At 43.8% G+C, this 19093-nt stretch overlaps 2 protein-coding genes across 3 annotated transcripts in view; one reads left to right on the top strand and one right to left on the bottom strand.

Moving 5' to 3' along the window:
- LOC106583495 (zinc finger protein 407) overlaps positions 1-7491 on the bottom strand; it is a 176074-nt gene extending 168583 nt beyond the window's left edge. The window contains exons 1-2 of one of the 2 annotated variants that reach the window (XM_014167742.3): positions 7397-7491; positions 1073-4706 (exon numbers count right to left, since the gene is read on the bottom strand). In XM_014167742.3, coding sequence (XP_014023217.3) covers positions 1073-4625 — 3553 coding nt within the window. In that variant the 5' untranslated portion in view covers positions 4626-4706; positions 7397-7491. The remainder of the gene's footprint in view (positions 1-1072; positions 4707-7396) is intronic. The other variant, XM_014167750.3, reaches the window with a different exon arrangement.
- A 9906-nt stretch (positions 7492-17397) lies between these two features.
- Positions 17398-19093, top strand: nr0b2 (nuclear receptor subfamily 0 group B member 2; the record flags this gene model as incomplete). The annotated part of the gene is given in 2 exon segments (NM_001140650.2): positions 17398-18010; positions 18334-19093. Coding segments are annotated over 2 exon segments (771 nt in total). The 3' UTR covers positions 18576-19093.

The raw sequence follows: 19093 nt of genomic DNA, 5'->3' as shown, positions 1-19093 counted from the left end.
CTCCGTCAACTCTCCGAGACGGTCCACACATCTTAACACTCCTCGGCCATTAGTCAGTCACTCCACACACACAGAGAGAGACACAGACACACACACACACAACCTCAGACACATAATCCACCCAGAACGACCATAGAGCTCTGCCTGTACTCCAATTAAAATCCCATTAAAGTTTGGGCTGAAAGGGGGCCGGACCGGAGGAAGCAGAGAAGGGCATTTATTGATGGCGCCCTCACTTCTCATTCCTACATTAAGTTGATTTTAAAAGCAATTAATACACATGGTCAAGGAAGAGTAATGGAGAGCCCTCTATTCTTAACCCGCCGGACATTCCCCAGTCATAGACCCGACCAGCCGAACCCTGATTTGCATTATAAATGACAAGATAAATCTTAATGGATTGAGGATAATCAGCTCACCATGTAGGCTGACACACACACACACACACACACACACACACACACACACACACACACACACACAAGTTACACATACAAACACACACAAGGGAAATTAAGGGCTTTGAATACGCCTGCATTGATTATTTTAAATTATTAGCCCACCTCTCTTTGGGTCTCCAATGCTTTTAGCCTAAGCTTTAACACATTTACAGAGACTTATTGACTATAATTACAACTGAGTCTTGGTAATGGACACATCAATTATGAGTCGCAAATGTCTTTGACCAGGCGGTGCACAGGGAATCCTAATCCGTGGTCCATTAGCATCTCTCCTCCTGCAGCTCAGTCTTTACCTTCTCCTTTTCTCCAACGCGTTGCCTAAGCTCACACCACTACATGAACCATGCCTCTCCTCTGATACCTGGCCTGGCCCTGATACCGCTATATAGGCTAGACCCCAGTATCTCAAAACCTGATGTCCAACGCATGCAATGATTGACACTGCTGATAAATTCTAAGTAGGGTATACACTGTATAATAACACCTATGAATATGAGCGATGCAGTTATCAATGACAACATAATAACTCATTAAAAAAACCTAAGTATGTATCATTCAAAAAAACAATAGCAGTGAAGGTTTTCAAATATGTGTTTTGGGAGACAACGTACCTGTGTGTGTGCGGATGTGCGCCAGGAAGGCCATGGAGTTGCTGCTCTTGCACACCTTGCCGCAGTGCTTGCACACGCTGCCCTGGTTCTCCTCGCGTTCGCGGTTGATCTGCTCCGTGTCCTCCAGGACGTACTTGTTGACCTCGCGCAACAGCTCCTCGTGCTTCTCCTTGATGTGCACGAACAGCTCCTGCTCCGTCTCGAACGGGTCCGTGCACTTCACGCACTTGAAGGTGGCACCGCCCTCTGGAAGCTCCTCGATGCTGGCCTGCTCGTTGCGCAGGTGAGCGGCGCTGGTCAGGTGCTGGTGCAGGTTGCTCTCCGTGTAGAAGGACTTGCCGCACAGCATGCAGTGGAAGTGCTTCTCCTTGGACGGGTGCTTCATGGAGATGTGCACATTGAGGCCGCTCATGCCGTCCGCCATGAAGCCACAGTCCTCGCAGCGGATGCGGGGGTTGGGAGTTAACCCCTTGGACAGACCTGAGACCCCTACATGTTTGGTTCTTTTGATCTTCTGAAAACTGCCCGCCCCGGCCAGGCCACTTACAGCCGGGCCAGAGTGGCCCTCAACAGAGTGAGCCATCCGTTCTTCATGCAGAGCCAGCTCGGCTTCAGTCAAGGACTTGAGAGGTACGATGCAAGCGTCGAACGGCAGCGCCCTGGTGAGCTGTTTCTCTGGGGAAGAGATGTCAGGTTCCTCATCTGCCATCTCAATGTCGTCGTCGGAACAGACTGGCTCTGGCTCCGCCTCGGGCTCAGCCCCTTCCTTCTGGCCTTCCTCTGGTGGTGTTATGGTGATTTCTGCTGGTGCTTCCTGAGGCTCAATTGTACCTGGGGCTTCGTTGCTGGTTTGTTCCGAGCCACCACCGGACGCCTCACCAGCCACCTGGATCTCCGTGATTTCCTCAACAACAGTGCCACTACCTTCCACTATTGGGGCTGCATGCTCGTTGCTCAAAACATCAGAAGTCTGTGTGGGGTTAGTGGTAACATGCTCGGTGTCTGTGGGCTGGTCTGTAGCTGTGTCTGTGGGTTGCTCTGTATCGGTGATAGGGGTCTGGTCTGTGTCTGTGATGTTGGGCTGGTCTATGTCAGTGATGTTGGGCTGGTCTATGTCTTTGGATTGGTCTGTATCTGTGTTAGTGGGTTGGTCTGTATCAGTGCAAGGGGGCTGGTCCTTGTCTGTGTCGTTGGGCTGGTCTGTGTCTGTAGGTTGGTCTGCATCTGTGTCTGTGGGTTGCTCTGCATCGATGATATGGGGCTGGTCTGTGTCTGTGTTGTTGGGCTGGTCTGTGTCTATGTTGTTGGGCTGGTCTGTGGGTTGGTCTGTATCTGTGTCTGTGGGTTGGTCTGTGTCTATAATGTTAGGCTGGTCTGTAGTTGTGTCTGTGTTAGTGGGCTGCTCCATGTCTGTGTCAGGGGGCACTGAGGGGGAAGGATCCTTAGTGCGAGCATTGTTGTCAGCATCAGGGTCAGCTCTGTTACCCAGCTCCGTGGCCTCCTCCTCCGGCTGCGCCAGGTCTTTCTCCACAAAGCTCTCCAGGTTCTCTAGGTAGACCTCACTCTTCTGCTTATGCTTGTCCGTGGAGGCGTGGCGAGACATCTCTCGACGCGTGACGGCATAGTAGCTGCACGCCAGGCACACAAACTCAAAGTCCCGGGTGTGTCTCCTCTTCACGTGGAGGTCAAGGGAGGGAATCGAATGAGCTACGAACTTGCAGTGGCTGCAGGAGTTGACCAAGTCGTACTTGCTCTTTTTCGGGCTGCTCACTTGTGCTTTGTCGTCGTCTTGCGACAGCTCCCCTTCTTTGTCTGTGGCCCCCCCCTCTCCTTTGGACCCTCCACTGACTGGACTATTCTGATGTAAAGCCTCACCCTCGCTGGCCTGAGAGGCTGACTCTGTACTCACAAGCTGCACTGATGTATCCAGGTCCACTTGGCCATCGCTGCTAGCATCATCCATGCGTTTAAGGTGCTTCTTTGTGACACAGTGGCGGTCCATGTCGCCTTTCGTCACACAGTTGTAAGAACAAAGCCTGCACGTGTAGCTGTACTGCCGGCTGTGCTTACGACGAATATGCACGTTTAGATTGGTACTATTGGAGGCGAGAAGTCCACAGTATTCACATGTAGTTGCAGCGGGCCCCTTTGGTCTGCCTCTCCTCCTCTTGGGAGGGATTCTCTCATCCATGTGCTCTTCCATGTTCTCCAACACAGCTTTCGCAGCCTCAACAGCTTCCTCATTAACATCAGGGTGCAGCTCTCCATCATGTCCGATGACCCCTACTGCCACGTCATCTGTTAGCATGTCGTCACCGACCGCATCTATGCTCACCTTCTCAACGCAGTCCTCAAAGGAGGACCCTGCGTTTTTCTCCTCAGCCACACGCTGGTGGCTCTCCGAGGACACATGTGTGTCCATCCACTCGGATGTAGCGGTGTAGTAGTGGCAGACGTTACAGAGGAAGCGATGCTCGCCATGGTGCTTTAGCCGAGCGTGGCTCTCCAGCAAAGCAGAGTTGCTGACCCTGAATTCGCAACTCCCGCACTGCAGCTGGAACCTGGCACCGAGCGCACGCTTGGACGCCCGGGTCTGAGTCGTCGTGGAGGCAAAGATTTGAGCCTGTTCGGCTGTCTTCTTGTCCATGGGTGACGAGAGGCCAGAGGATTCCCTGCTTTCCGCGACTCGTTTGTTGTGCTTGTTACTAAGACAGTGCTTTTCGTAGTCGCACTTTGCCACACAGGCGTACAAGCAGAATTCACAGAAGTGATTCATCTCCTTGGTGTGGCGTCTCTTGATGTGTGTATCTAGGCTCGGCTTGTCCTTAAACTCGTGACCACAGTAGCTGCAAGCATGTATAGTCTTTGGCTTGGGGCCCCGTTTACCTACCATCTTCTTACCGGGGGTCTTTTCTTGCTCCTCCTCTGCAATCTCCTCCGTAGCTATTGGAGTCACCTTCCTGTCAAAAGTATCTCTCCCTGTCCCTTGTTTCTCAGCAATTTCCTCTTTGGCTATTATTGTAGTCACCTCCCCCTCAGAACCTCCTGCCTCTGTGCCGTGACTCTCTGTGGCATCCTGCTGTCTCTCACTGCTGCTCACTTTCCCCTCAGTGTCTCCACCTGTCTTGTAATTTGAACTCCGTGCTGTTGCTCCGGTTGTGGCGCCATCTATTTCAACAAGTACCTCAGCTGAGCTCACACCCCTGGTCTTTCCTCTACCGGTGTGCTTCCTCTTGGAGTGAATCTTCAAGGAAGTTGGAGTTTTGGCCACAAAGCCACAGATGGGACAGGCACAGCCGTAACATGTCTCCGGGGTAATGTTCACCTCAGCTCGAGGGGGCTGGTCTGACTCCTTCCCATCAGCCACCTCACTGCCGGTGTCCTCCTCAATCTCTCCTGTGCTGTCAGCTGTGACATCATCAAGTCTGGGCCTCTTTGCTAGGGAAGGAATTCCTCCACTCTCCATTTCCTCTGTGGAGACACTTCCTGTGTCACCATGATGAGGCACCTTGTCCTCATTAATTTCCTTCCCTGACCTTAATTCTCTGTCCATGTTAGACACCTCCTGATGCCTTTACATGAGAAGAGGAAATTGGACTCAGGTCCAGCAATCAATGAAGTTATGATCCTGTTCCTGTAAAGTAACATTTAAGATGGGCAAGCCTCATATAATTGACTGTGAAATTAGCTGAACAAAATAATAATCACATAACAATACTGTTTCATATAACAAAACGGTGTTTCAAATTGTATAGCTGGAGTAGGCTACTCAGAGATCATTCTGCATGTATAAAAATGAAGTAGGCCAAATGTAGCTATCGGTCGCCATCTAGTGCTTTAAGAATGAAACTGTTCAATGATAAGGTGGTTGATGTTGGATATTTGCATGTGATCAAATAACTAAATCTAGATAAAAAAAGAAGCTAAACCCCAGGGAAAGACAGTGAGTGGTCAGTAGCATAGATTGAAATAGGTTACAATTAATTAGGCCTAGATTCTATTTACCTCTCCCTTTTAAATCTATTTAACTTCAAAAGATACCTAATTTATAAACATTCTACAATAGACTTTGTACAGCTGATGGTTGACACAGACGAGTCTCCTAAAAATAACTTAGCCGGCTAAGATAGGTCACTAGAAGGGAGAGTGAAATATCTACTGTAGTCTACATTTAGGCACCATCTCTCTGGATGTGGTGCCAATCACTTGTGTGAATTTTGATCAAAATCTCATTGCTATGCAATATCTTTTTCAACCTGATGCCAAAAATATAATTCCCAATTACATGGGACTTCGCCCCACCTTGACATTACATTAACTCATTTTTGTTCCCCATCAAATTGTATGACTACTCTCCTCAAAATTTTAGATACTACGTCAAATGAATTATATGCGTGGTCAAGTTTGGTTTAAAAGTAGGCAATGATTTATTTAAAAAAAAATCGAAATTAACTAAACCTGACCTGCACCTCTTCTCACCTGTTCCAGTAGCCAGTCTAGCCACCCTCTCGCATGCCTTGCCAGGACACGTCTTCAAAGTATTGATTTATCTCAAGATAGTGTCCAAATTGATGAGAGATTACATGGTATGAATACTAAACAAAAATATAAACACAACATGCAACAATTTCTAAGATTTTGCCGAGTTACAATTCATATAAGGAAATAAGTGAATAGAAATAAATAAATTAGGCCCTAATCTATGGATTTCACATGACTGGGCAGAGCCGCAGCCATGGTTGGGCATAGGCCCACCCACTGGGCGCCAGACCCAGACAATCAGAATTAGTTTTTCCCCAAAAAAGAGCTATATTCCACAGGTGAAGAAACCAGATGTGGAGGACCTGGGCTGGCGTGGTTACACATGGTCTGCGGTTGACGTCGGTTGGACATACTACCAAATTCTCTAAAACAATGTTGGAGGTGGCTTATGGTAGACAAATTAACATGTAATTATTTGGCAACAGCTCTGGTGGACATTCCTGAAGTCAGTATGCCAATTGCACTCTCTCAACTTGAGACATCTGTGGCATTGTTTTGTGACAAAACTGCTCAATTTAGAGTGGCCTGTTATTGTCCCCTTCACATGGTGCGCCTATGTAATGATCATGCTGTTTAATCAGCTTGTGATATGCCACACCTGTCAAATGGATGGATTATCTTGACTAAGGATAAAATGCTCACCAACAGGGACACAAACATATCTGTCCACAACATTTCAGAGAAATAAGCTTTTTGTGCATATGGAACATTTCTGGGATGTTTTATTTCAACTCATGAAACATGGGACCAGCAATTAACATTGTGTTTATATTTTTGTTCAGTGTAATTTAAAGACTTGACGAAAGTCAGGTGGTTACTGGAGTGAGAAAATACCGTAAATACCGTACTAAAGTAGAATCATTAAGGGCATGTTTAATCAGTGAGGGAGTACATTTATCTGACGAACTGTGTTTATCACTTGACAGCCAACCAGGTACATTTCACATATTACTACACGAATTCAAACTTTATTTTCCTGCTGAAGACTCGTTTTTCAGTCCCTTTCTCCACGTTACCCTGGACAGCGGAATGTTAAGCAGAGCTAGGCTCTTGCAACTGGGAGTCCAGCTTTCCTACCTAGTAGCTCCTTAGTTAACTAGCTTAGCATTAGCTTGCGTTAGCCAGTTACAGCCACGCGGGTCTAACTAGCTAGCATGGTTGGTCTGGTGGTTATGCATGTACGAGATAGTTAATGTCGACGGTCTGCATCTAAATTGGCAGCAAAATGACTAACGTCAGCTAACTTGACGACACTCCTGGTCGGCTATCACACTGGCTAGTTGCTACCAATGCCAGAGTGCTGCCAAAATTAGCTAAAGTAACCTTAGGTGCGGCAAAACTTCTCAATTTATGGGTCATCCTTCCAAACGTATTTCTAATCATTTAAGAACAAGGGTATGAAGTAATAATCGACTTTTGGGAAATTAGCGTCAAACTCGGTTTGGATGTAGCTTTTTGATTTCGACTGGTTCCTATTTGTGTCAACCATCAATCCAATTCCGATATGTTCAAAATATTCATGAAAATACAGAAGAGCCAGTAATTTAAGTTACGTGAAGCCAGTCCTATCAGATAACGGCATAGAGGTGGGACTTGTTTGCTCTTATGCTCTAAAAACGACGGCAGCACAGAGGCCCAAAAAGGAAGCTAATGTCGACCTTTGAAATACAGGTGTTTGTAAGCTAAACAGTTGCCGTACATAAATTGTAAATATCCATAATGCTTTAGGAATTACAGAACCGTATTTAAGTAATCCATATGATGGTAGTTTTAACAGCTTACCTACAATTTCCCCAGTATTCTCAATGTCCGCGCTTTTCCCCCTTGGTCACAAGTGGCGTACCGTAGCACGTACCATACGTCACTCTAGCAAGCTGATGCCGTGTTCAGGACAACTCGGAAAGTTCCGCTTTAGAAAGATGATGGACGCTTCATTTTGGAATTTCATCCGTCATTATATCTTCTCCCGTTTGGTGGCTTCAATTTTAAGTTACTTTGTAACAATAACATTGATAAGATTCCTACAAAAGTATCTGCTGTTCATAGACAATACTTCTTAGCGTGGTCATTAATATATAAACCATTTTTCCCGCATATGTATTTAATTTGGAACAATAAGGATATTTTGTACAGAACCCAGTCTTTATTTTTTAAGAACTGGTTTAATAATCATATCCTGCTTGTGAGTCAACTTTTTAATGCTGAAGGATTGTTACTCAATTATGAGTAATTTGTTTTATCTCCTTACAATATCCCGGCTACACCTACAGAGTTCGCCATAGTCTTTGATGCTATTCCATCTGGAACTCTCATGTTGTTTAGAGGTGTAACCAGACCTCACCTTCTTGACCTACCCTCGCTTGATCCTGTTGACTCTCCAATAGGGAAAATATGTTTCTCCTTGCTTACTCAGAACAACAGATCTATACCTGCTTTATTTCAAAGGGATATTGTATCCATTCCTTATGTCACAAGTTACTGGAATACATTTGTCAATAATATATATTGGGGGAAAGTATGGTTATTACCGCACAAATACCTGCTCGTTAACAAGGTCAATGAGGTCTCTTTCAGAATGATCCATAAGTATTACCCTGAAAATGATTACCTGAAGAAACTCAAATAATACATTAACATTCACTGTACTTTTTGTGTTGAGCATCCAGAAAGAGTTTAGCATTTATTTTGGCATTGTCTACATGTAAAGAAATTATGGCAAGATATTGATAGTTTTATAATTGTTAATATTCTTTTTTTATGGGAGAATGTGCTGCTCGGTTTCCTTAACTATAATAAGGATAAAGAAAAACAATTTTACCTCAAATCTAATTGTGCTAATGGCAAAATGTCATATTCATAAATGTAAATTCACGAATAAAAAAACACTCTTCCTTCTTTTCTATAAGGAATTCAAGCAGTACAGTAAGAACATTCTACATTATTCTAATAAGAAAGCTGTTAAAACAATCAATAGGTTTGTATATTTTCATCTTTGTATAATCTGTAGTTTGTTGTACCCCCTAGCCTAGCATGTGTTATCATTGTCTGTTTGTATACCTCTTGTATTTATCCTGGAGTTTTTTTGCGATTAAAAAAAAGGAAAGATGATGGATTGGGGTTTAATGCCGCGTTCATAAGCTAGTCGGAACTAGGAAATTCAGAAATGTCTGACTTGCTGATTCGTTGAACGCAGCACGTGTATAACTTTTTCAGAGTTTCCTAGTTCCGACTAGGACTTGAACGCGGCATTATGGTGGGAACATCCCAAGGATAACAGATAGCACTGACCAAGATTCAAAACAACTGGGAGCTCGAAAATCGGCCCTCAAAGACATGATAGCCTGGGTGAAATATGGAGGCTGATAACCAGGCTTTCACTTGTAGGCCTACATTCTTACACATAATTGCAGATGAAAGAAATTAGATGGCAGACAGGAAACTAGCCTACTTTTTAGACAATTGAGATGCTCAACAACAGGTATCAAATGATCACACCTGTGATCAGGGGCTCAGTTCCAGCAAGGCAAGGAAGGCAGAATCCCAATCTCATAGTGAGTAGATTTGGGACGCAAGGTGATTTGTAGATCAGTGATTCTGGACGGTCTGACTGCAATGTTGTTGATCTCAAACATGCACTATTTCTCACTGTAACTCACCTTCGACCCTAGACTTCTTTTGCACTGTCCCTGTATTCCACTGCTCTGTTTCATTGGCAATTGTATACAGCCCACAAGTGGGAGCATCACTCCAGACAGACACACAATGTATCAATTAACATTGGTCAGTGATTAATCACCGTAGCCATGTGACATCCCTGTTCGTTGGTGAAGTTTGAAAATTGATTAATGCATGTGCCTTAATTGATACGGTAGTCTATCAGGTCAGGAGATGATAAATGATGCCCGTGCATTGAGTACACCGTTTACTTTCCCAGTAATTTTGCTTAATTCATCACAGTCAACATTATATGACATGGATGGTTAGAAACGCAGCCCCCATCTCCATTTTTTCATTACGCTCATTAGTCATTTGTACCTAGCTGTCTTTACTAAGAGAGGAAGGGTTGGCTATGCTGGACACTGACTGAAACTCTGCCCGTCTTCCTTGCAGGATGCCTGGTCATCATCAATAAATAGATTTCACGCAACAAACTAGCATTTGCTCTTTGGTCCTTTTGATTAGTTATCTCAAAGAAGCATGATATAATTGCAAGTAGAAAGTAGCAAATGGTTATGGATTTTTAACAACGACGTCTTGATATACATTTTGATGTAAACCCATTGCAAATAATAATTTTAAAAAACACTGCTTGAAAGGCTGACCATGCTTCTCCTAGAATAACACTAGAGGGCGCTAAAATGTTCCCATGGTTAGTAATACATGTAATATAACAGAACCCATAATATCTGCATTTAGGTATTTGCCTGGATTAGATACAGTATGGATGGTGTGCAGTACTGCTACCAGGGTTGTGTCGTCTCGTCATTTCTCATTCCTTTATACTGAAGGGGCCACCAGCTGATTTGCGATCAAATGTCCAGGTGTTTTAGATCAGTGCAGAAATTGAGATGAGAAGAGGACCCCACTTAGGCTTTTATGCTGCACCCAAATTCCCTACCCAGAACCCTGAGCAGTCTTGATGAGATGGTCATATTTTACAGGTTTTGTCCCTCCAACGTAGACTTTAAAACAACAGGTTGCTTACTGTATAATAATAACAACTATTACAGATTGGCATATTTCTAATAATCCATAAGGTTATTTGAATCCATGAATCATAACCTTATTTTCCTTAAGGAGGCTCTGTATAAAACGTAACAACATATGTCATGCAATGCAGTGAAAATCAATCTCTTTCTGAGTTCCTTGTTACTACTGTCTTGCTGTAGACACAACTATCGTAGAATACCTGTAGGTTATCACAGTTCAGCAACCTGGAGACGACAAAGAGGAAGGCCTCTCCTTGGCCTTGAACTCTGCTTTTATGGCAGTATTTTGGAATTGGAGACAATAAAATGAGAAATATAGGTGGCTTCTGGGTGCTGACACCAAGTGACACAAATCCACTTCAGCCTGAAAAGTATAGATCATTGGGCTGATGAAATGTGCTCTTCACAAGGGTCACTCAACTTTGAATTCAGAACCCTTCAGTAAGAGTTTAGAATACAGATCAAATTTAAATAGAGTTGGAGAAATAAAATGGTGGCAACATATAAGTCTCCAAAACTACAGCAAACTCTTAAGGAATTAAAACAAATATTTGTATTTTCCCATAAAACTGAATTAATAGTGAAAATAAGAAAAAGCTAAAAAAAAGAGTAGACATCCAATCAGTAAAGCAATGAAAATCACATCCTTTTGGCAAGCGTCATGATCTACGAATAGACATACTGACACTAGGCGGTGTCAGAGGGAGGCCCAAAAGACTCCAGTTACCCAAGTCATAGACAGTTCTCTCTGCTACGGCACGGCAAGCGGTACCAGAGCGACAAGTCTAGGCCCAACCCCCCCCCCCCTTTGTTTTTACACTGCTGTTGATTCCTGTTTACATTGATATGGTACCAGTGCCCCCTGTATATATCCTAATTATTGTTATTTTATTGTGTTCCTTTTTTTATTTTTATTTAGTAACTCTATTGTCTTAAAACTGTATTGTTGGTAAGGTCTACACCTGTTGTATTTGGCGCATGTGACAAATAAAATGTGATTTGATTTGATATTGGCCTACTGTACACGTTTGAGGGCGCACCAAGTCCATGGACAAGATCCTTCAGATAACTAGAGAGCGTGCCGTGTTGGGAGTTCGACATGCTGTCACGAGGAGGCGATGTCACCGACCGGGTCTGGTGCCCATACGAACGTTGACTCATGTGAACCTTTGTGACATGCACAGTAGATCAAGGCCAATAAGAGTTGTGCCCATCACACACAGAGTCAGACAGGATGGTATTTCCCGCTCTAGAACTCAATGACCCTGGTAGCAGAGAGTAACCTGCAGCATCTCTCCTATCTATCCCTTTGCTTAATAAGGGATATTGTTCAGGGGAAATTGAATATGACAAAGAAATATACCACGATAATTACAGTTGTATAGTAAGTTCATAATTGAATTCTTGGTTGAACTGCGCAATAAACTTCCTCACTAGAAAACGTTCCAGTAATGATTGCTGTTACTATCAGATGTTTGTTTTTCCAACACAGTATAAACAGTGTAACACGCTGAAAGTAGAGGCGTTAGACATTGGCTGGGGTGTATTAAAAGCAGTGTGAGAGCAATGAAGCATGTCAACAACTTGTTGCAAGGACATTCCGCAGGTGACAGCGATGGCCATTGTGTCATATGCCTCAGAGCAAATGTAGCACTTTAGGGGTCTTGTTCTCCAAAGATCGAAGAATGCAGCCCTTACGACATTCTTCCAGAATGAAGGACAGTGTTTGATTTATTTTTATTTTTTACTATCTCTGCGGTGATAAGCGTCTGTCCTCCGTGCCCGTCTCAGACTGCTCCTCACCTCAATAAAAAAACAAGCCTTATCAAAGGCATTTACAACTGCCAGCATGCCTCACAAGTTACAATACCTGGATGCTTGCCCTGGGAAGTGGAGACCTGCATGTCTGACTATTTCCCTGTAGAGAATGTATCTGGTAAAATATCCCCATGTTTTTGTTAAACTAGCTAGTTAGGCCCGTGAGAATACAGATACATTACAAAAGAGCCCTAGGAGACGACAGTACACCGGTAGAATAGTTCTTCATAACCCTCATATCCCACAGACGTAGCATGGTGATGTTTTTTCATCTGTTAGGATAAACTACTCAAAATACACCAATGGGTACCATCTCATGTCAGAATGATGTGACTAAAAGTGGAAGTCATGCAAGCATTCAGGGGACTGGTGATGCCATCGGCGACCTGTACCTGCAATCTCTTTATTGCAGTCGTTCAGCTCATGACCTTGACCTTGACTCCTTTCAGCAGGAAATCTCTGATTTAGATATTTTGATAGCTATGAAACAGTATTTGACAGTTGAAACAATGTATCAGAGACTCTAGCTTGATAAAATATTATAAAAAGTATAAAAGATATTGAAGCAATAGTGTTGTGGTTGAAGCAATAGTGTTCCCCTACTACGCCTCCTTACCCAAACACATGCAGTGTATTTGGAAAGTATTCAGAACCCTTGTCTTTTTCCTAATTTTTTTTTTTTTACATTACAGCCTTATTCTAAAATGGATTACATTTTTTACCTACACACAATACCCCATAATGACAAAGTGAAAAAAAGGTTCTTAGAAATGGTTGCTTATTTATTCAAAATAAAAAACAGAAATACCTTATTTACATAAGTGTTCAGACCCTTTTCTATGAGACTCAAAATTTGAGCTCATGTGCATCATCTTTTTCGTTTATATTACTTGAGTTGTTTCTACAACTTGATTGGAGTCCACCTGTGGTAAATTCAATTGATTGAACATGATTTGTAAAGGCACACACCTGTCTATATAAGGTCCCACAGTTGACAGTGCATGTCTGAGCAAAAACCAAGCCATGAGGTCGAAGGAATTGTCCGATGAGCTCCGAGACAGGATTGTGTCAAGGCACAGATCTGGGGAAGGGTACCAAAAAAATGTCAGCATTGAAGGTCCACAAAACACAGTGTCCGACATCATTCTTAAATGGAAGAAGTTTGGAACTAAAGCACTGCATCATGTCGGGTGGAAATCTGGCACCATCCCTACGGTGAATCACGGTGGTGGCAACATCATGTTGTGGGAATGTTTTTCAGCGGCAGGGAAAAGGAGACTAGTCAGGATCGAGGGAAAGATGAACAGAGCAATGTACAGAGAGATCCTTTATGAAACCTGTTCCAGAGCGCTCAAGACCTGAGACTGGGGCAATGGTTCACCTTCCAACAGGACAACAACCCTAAGCACATAGCCAAGACAATGCAGGAGTGGCTTTGGGACAAGTCTCTGAATGTCCTTGAGTGGTCAGCCAAAGCCCGGACTTCAACCCGATCGAACATCTCTGGAGAGACCTGAAAATAGATGTGCAGCGACGCTCCCCGTCCAACCTGACAGAGCTTGAGAGGATCTGCAGAGAAGAATGGGAGAAACTCCCCAAATACAGGTGTGCCAAGCTTGTAGTGTCATACCCAATAAAACTTGTGGCTGTAATCGCTACCAAAGATTCTTCAACAAAGTACTGAGTAAAGGGTTTTGAATTTTTAATACATATGCAAACATTTCTAAAAATCTGTTTTTGCTTTGTCATTATGGGGTATTGTGTGTAGATTGATGAGGAAAAAACAATTTAATCAATTTTAGAATAAGGCTGTAACGTAACAAAATTTGGAAATATTCAAGGGGTCTGAATAATTTCCAAATGGACTGTATGACACATGCTCACATACTGTTAATTTATCAGACTAATAAAGTAATCAGCTTATCTGGTTCAGACCTCTGTGCTAGGCACGACAAAGATAACAAACCATATTCACCAATTTTTCACATTTGTGTTTTTTCACTAATTAATTAAATCATGGCATGGAGTTTTTCAATGACATGTATAAAATCGATCACTTGATTATTTAAGTTCAGAGAGTCAAATAATTCTGTTTTTTATTTTGCAAAGCTCTTTAAATATATTTACATACCTTAAGTGGTTGAGTTAGTTGAAACCAGAGACGGGATCTTGTTGTCTTGGTCTTGAGATCACACAATGCCACGTACGATAAGTGTGGTTGTGGTCTTTTCACTGGGTCTGGGTCCCAGCATCAATGTTCAGGTCTAGATCGGGATCTCAGTTCATGGTCCCAGATCATAGTTTGTCTCTCAACTCATGTGGTCAAGATATCTCTTGTCAGAGTTATGTGACTAAAAGTAGTGACGCGACACAAACGTGTCAGTGTCATGTCCTGACCAGTATAAAGATTATTTGCTATTGTAGTTTGGTCAGGACGTGGCAGAGGGTATTTTGTTTATGTGTTTCGGGGTGATGGTTTATGTAGTAGGGTGTTTGATTTATTATTTCCGGGTTTTTTGGTCACTGCTCTATGTTAGTCTATTTCTATGTTCTTTCTAGTTAGTCTGTTTCTATGTTTAGTTAATTGGGGTGTGGACTCTCAATTGGAGGCAGGGGTTGTCTAGTTGCCTTTGATTGAGAGTCCTATATATTAGGGTGTGTTTGTTTGTGATTTGTGGGAGGTTGTTTCTTGTTTTGCGTGTGTGAGCATGACAAGACTGTTTTGTTGTTCGTGAGTTCTTATTTTTTTTTTGTTATTTTGGTGTTCACTTTATTTTCAAATAAATACAAGATGAGCATCCACATTCCTGCTGCGTTTTGGTCCTCCATTCCAGACGCCAACCGTGACAGAACCTCCCACCACAAATGGACCAAGCAGCGGAGTAAGGAGCAAGGGGAATTCAATATGGACTGGCGGGAGAAATGGACGTGGGAGCAGATTCTGGCCGGAGAGGGCCCATGGAGGAAGTCTGGTGAGGACCGGGAACGCTACCGGGGAACACGACTGGCGTTTAAGCCCGAGAGGCAGCCCCAATAAAAAAAAAATTGGCGGGGGCACATGGGTAGTTTGGCTGGGCGAGGTTTGAGCCCCAGGCCAAATCCCCGTACCTTTTCTGGGCAACCAGTGAATGGACAGGTCCCGTGCTTCAGGGTAATGTGTACTGTGGCGAGGCCAAGTATTTTTAGGCCGGTACGCGCAATACCAGCGCCCTGCATTTTGCCAGGAGGAAGTGGGCATCCAGCCAGTTAGAGCGATGCCAGTTCTGCGCTCGAGACCGCCAGTACGCCTCTACGGTCCAGTGCGTCAGCCCAGTCCGACTCGTCCTGTTCCCGCTCCCCGCACTAGCCCTGAGGTGCGTGTTCCCAGGCTGATACCTCCAGTACCAGCACCACGCATCAGGCTTCTAGTGCGTCAACCCAGTCCGACTCGGCCTGTTCCCGCTCCCTGCACTAGCCCTGAGGTGCGTGTTCCCAGGCTGATACCTCCAGTACCAGCACCACGCATCAGGCTTCTAGTGCATCAACCCAGTCCGACTCGGGCCTGTTCCCGCTCCCTGCACTAGCCCTGAGGTGCGTGATCCCAGACTGGCACATCCAGTACCACGCATCAGGCTTCCAGTGCGTCAGCCCAGCCTCGAGAGTTCGGCAATAGTGTGCAGTCCAGAGTGTGCGGTCCAGAGTATCCGGGGGGGGGGGGGGGGGGTAGCACAGCCACCCTCCCTTCCCTCCCTTTAGTTTAGGGGGATTTTTTTTTATTTTTTTATTTTTTATTTATGAGGTGCATCCGGGGTCTGCACCTTTAGGGGGGTACTGTCACGTCCTGACCAGTATAAAGATTATTTGCTATTGTAGTTTGGTCAGGACGTGGCAGAGGGTATTTTGTTTATGTGTTTCGAGGTGATGGTTTATGTAGTAGGGTGTTTGATTTATTATTTCCGGGTTTTTTGGTCACTGCTCTATGTTAGTCTTTTTCTATGTTCTTTCTAGTTAGTCTGTTTCTATGTTTAGTTAATTGGGGTGTGGACTCTCAATTGGAGGCAGGGGTTGTCTAGTTGCCTTTGATTGAGAGTCCTATATATTAGGGTGTGTTTGTTTGTGATTTGTGGGAGGTTGTTTCTTGTTTTGCGTGTGTGAGCCTGACAAGACTGTTTTGTTGTTCGTGAGTTCTTCGTTTTTTTTGTTATTTTGGTGTTCACTTTATTTTCAAATAAATACAAGACGAGCATCCACATTCCTGCTGCGTTTTGGTCCTCCATTCCAGACGACAACCGTTACAGTCAGGGCACCGTGCTTTTTGTGGAAGCTGGATGGGATGCCTTCAGATTGGTCTTGCTCTGCGTCTCGTTCTGGATCTTGTTTTTCCACATTTGAACTGGTCTTGGGCTTGTCAGGTTCTCGATACACTTGGTCTGGGTTTCAGTCTCGAGAGTTTGGTTCCTGGTGTGTGTCGCCAAAGGTTGTGTATTGGTTTGGTCGGGGTCTGGTATTAATTTGGGTCTGGGTATCGAGAAGTCTGCTGGCCAGATTTGCCCAGAAAACACATTATTGATGAGACAGGCTTCTGAGTCAGTGTGGAATATATGGTGGGGACACATGTCTGGGATCAGAGTTTAGGGCAGAAGGGCTGTAGCTACCAAATCCACACTGAATTACAACATGTTTCACTATTATTTTCCTTCACTAATTCCGTCTGGCATTGTACAAAACAACATTTTAAGCTTTTGTTCAATGTAAGATGTAATGTAACATCATTTTTATCCTAGAAATCCATTCGGTTATGCAGGCCTATTGGTTTAGGAATATTTAGCTCTTTGTAAGTCTGAACTAAACTTAGTAAAATAAAAAGTTAAGGTTGGGTACATTGCTCAAGGACTTAGCTGACAGGTCAGTGCTCCCTTACCTGTTTACATTGGCCCGTGTTCAACGTAGGTGTGAGCTGGCAATGAGCGGAGCTATATACAGTTGAGTACTCCCACAGTCCTTGGTAGCTTGGTACAGCCTGGGGTAATGACAGTCACACAGATTAGGCTCACCCCGCCCAATATGGATATGGTCTTTCCATTGGTTTTCATTGAGAAAACCTTATCTGCTCTTTAGGGGACGCCGTCAGTCGAGTTGTCTGCTCTTTAGAGGCACTTTGTTTTTCACCGAGGGAGTATTGACAGGTCAAGGTGCACAAGTTTAGCTCAGTGGGTTGGCCTTATAAATAGAAGCATGGTGCAAGGCATCTGCACCACCACACACAACCTCAACAAGAGCCTGTCTTGGTAGGACAAGAGCATTTGAATGTATTTCAGCTTTTCATTTTATTTTTGAGAGTTTGTTCTGTATCTCATCAAAATGGATAACGTATGTCAATGTACAGATTATGATAGGCAGTCAAATGCTATCCTTTACAACATCCTCAATCGAGAAAATTACAAGTCAAGCCACAACAACCTGAACTACAACTTAATGCCTCGTAGATGCAACTGTGAGATGCGACGGACAGTGTGCTTGAAAAGTCCAGCAGACATTTGCCAAGGGGCATCGGGAGTACTGGTGAAAACAATTCACTTTATGAAGAACTTACCTGCTTTCAACCAACTCCCACTGAACGATCAACTATCGCTCCTCCAAAGTTGCTGGGTGCCACTCTTTATTTTGGGTCTGGCCCAGGAAGGCATGAACTTTGACATCATCGACACCCCTGCCGATAGCATGCTGAAAAGAATCCTCTTGAATTCTCAAGAGAGCTCAGAGATGGAAAGAGAGCAGCCCACCTTGACTGGTGTGAACAAACTCAAGTCATGCCTCAAAAAGTTCTGGAGTCTGGATTTAAGTCCAAAGGAGTACGCATACCTCAAGGGCACCATGATATTTAACCCAGGTAAGGTTTGCCTTAAAGCTTCAATATATCAACCAGTCAATGGAAGTGCTTGTTCGGTAGGGATTTTACCTCCCCACCGCTGCTTGATAATCGAATAAACCTCCCTACATACAGAATTCAAACCTTAAATAAGACTTGTTAAGGGCTTGTCCACAATGTCGACTCAACGCAACAAAACATAAAATAACTTCAGTGAATCCAGCTGATCAGTAGGGTTACAAAAAATCAATTGCAATGTCATATACAACTGAAAAGTACTGCACTGAACAACTGCATAAAATATAGCTTGTCCACTCATGATACATTTCTGTCCTCCTCAACAGATGTGAAAGACCTGAAGGCAGCTCAATTCGTGGAGGACTTACAGCAGGAGGCTCAGCATGCTCTGAGGGAGGTGGTCCAACCGCTCCACCCCGCGGACCTAGGCCGCTTCGCTGGCATCCTGCTCGCGGCCTCCACGCTCAAGACCATCACACCCAACCTCATCACCGAGCTCTTCTTCCGTCCTGTCATTGGCCAAGCAGATCTACTGGACTTCCTGGTCGATATGCTCTTCAGTAGGTAGCTTACTGTAGAGCTGATGTACAGAGACCTGATATCATTTCCCGCTGTGAGGGATATTGAGTCCCCAGGACTTAGTTGAAGTGTCTGGTCATGTGGTGAAGAGATTGACAAATAAGTGCTCGTCATAAGGGGAAACAAAATACATGTATATTCTTTATTCACAGTAACACTATCCCTGTTAGGTTTTCATGTCTGACCAAATTGGAAAATATTTTTTTTAATCGAAAATATGAGAACAGTTTGCTATTGTTTACATCCAACTATGAATGAGCAACATTTACTGTATATTAGCAACATTTTTGGTAGAAAATTGAGGTCACAATGGCTGGTAGTTATAACAGACATTTTACTGGTTATATCAGACAGGCTACACTATGGTCTACAATACACATTCCTTAAAACCATGGATATTGTGCAGAATACTGTTGAGATACATTGTTTGTTTTGTGTAACGTTTGCATGAGTAATGTAAATCATTTCTGGGACTGCCTCCAGAATATTTTTTTATAAATATATTTT

The sequence above is a fragment of the Salmo salar genome, chromosome 02 (assembly GCF_965601325.2).
Source record: "Salmo salar chromosome 02, fSalSal1, whole genome shotgun sequence".
Lineage (NCBI taxonomy): Eukaryota > Metazoa > Chordata > Actinopteri > Salmoniformes > Salmonidae > Salmo > Salmo salar.
This window is presented reverse-complemented; position numbering and strand designations above follow the sequence as displayed.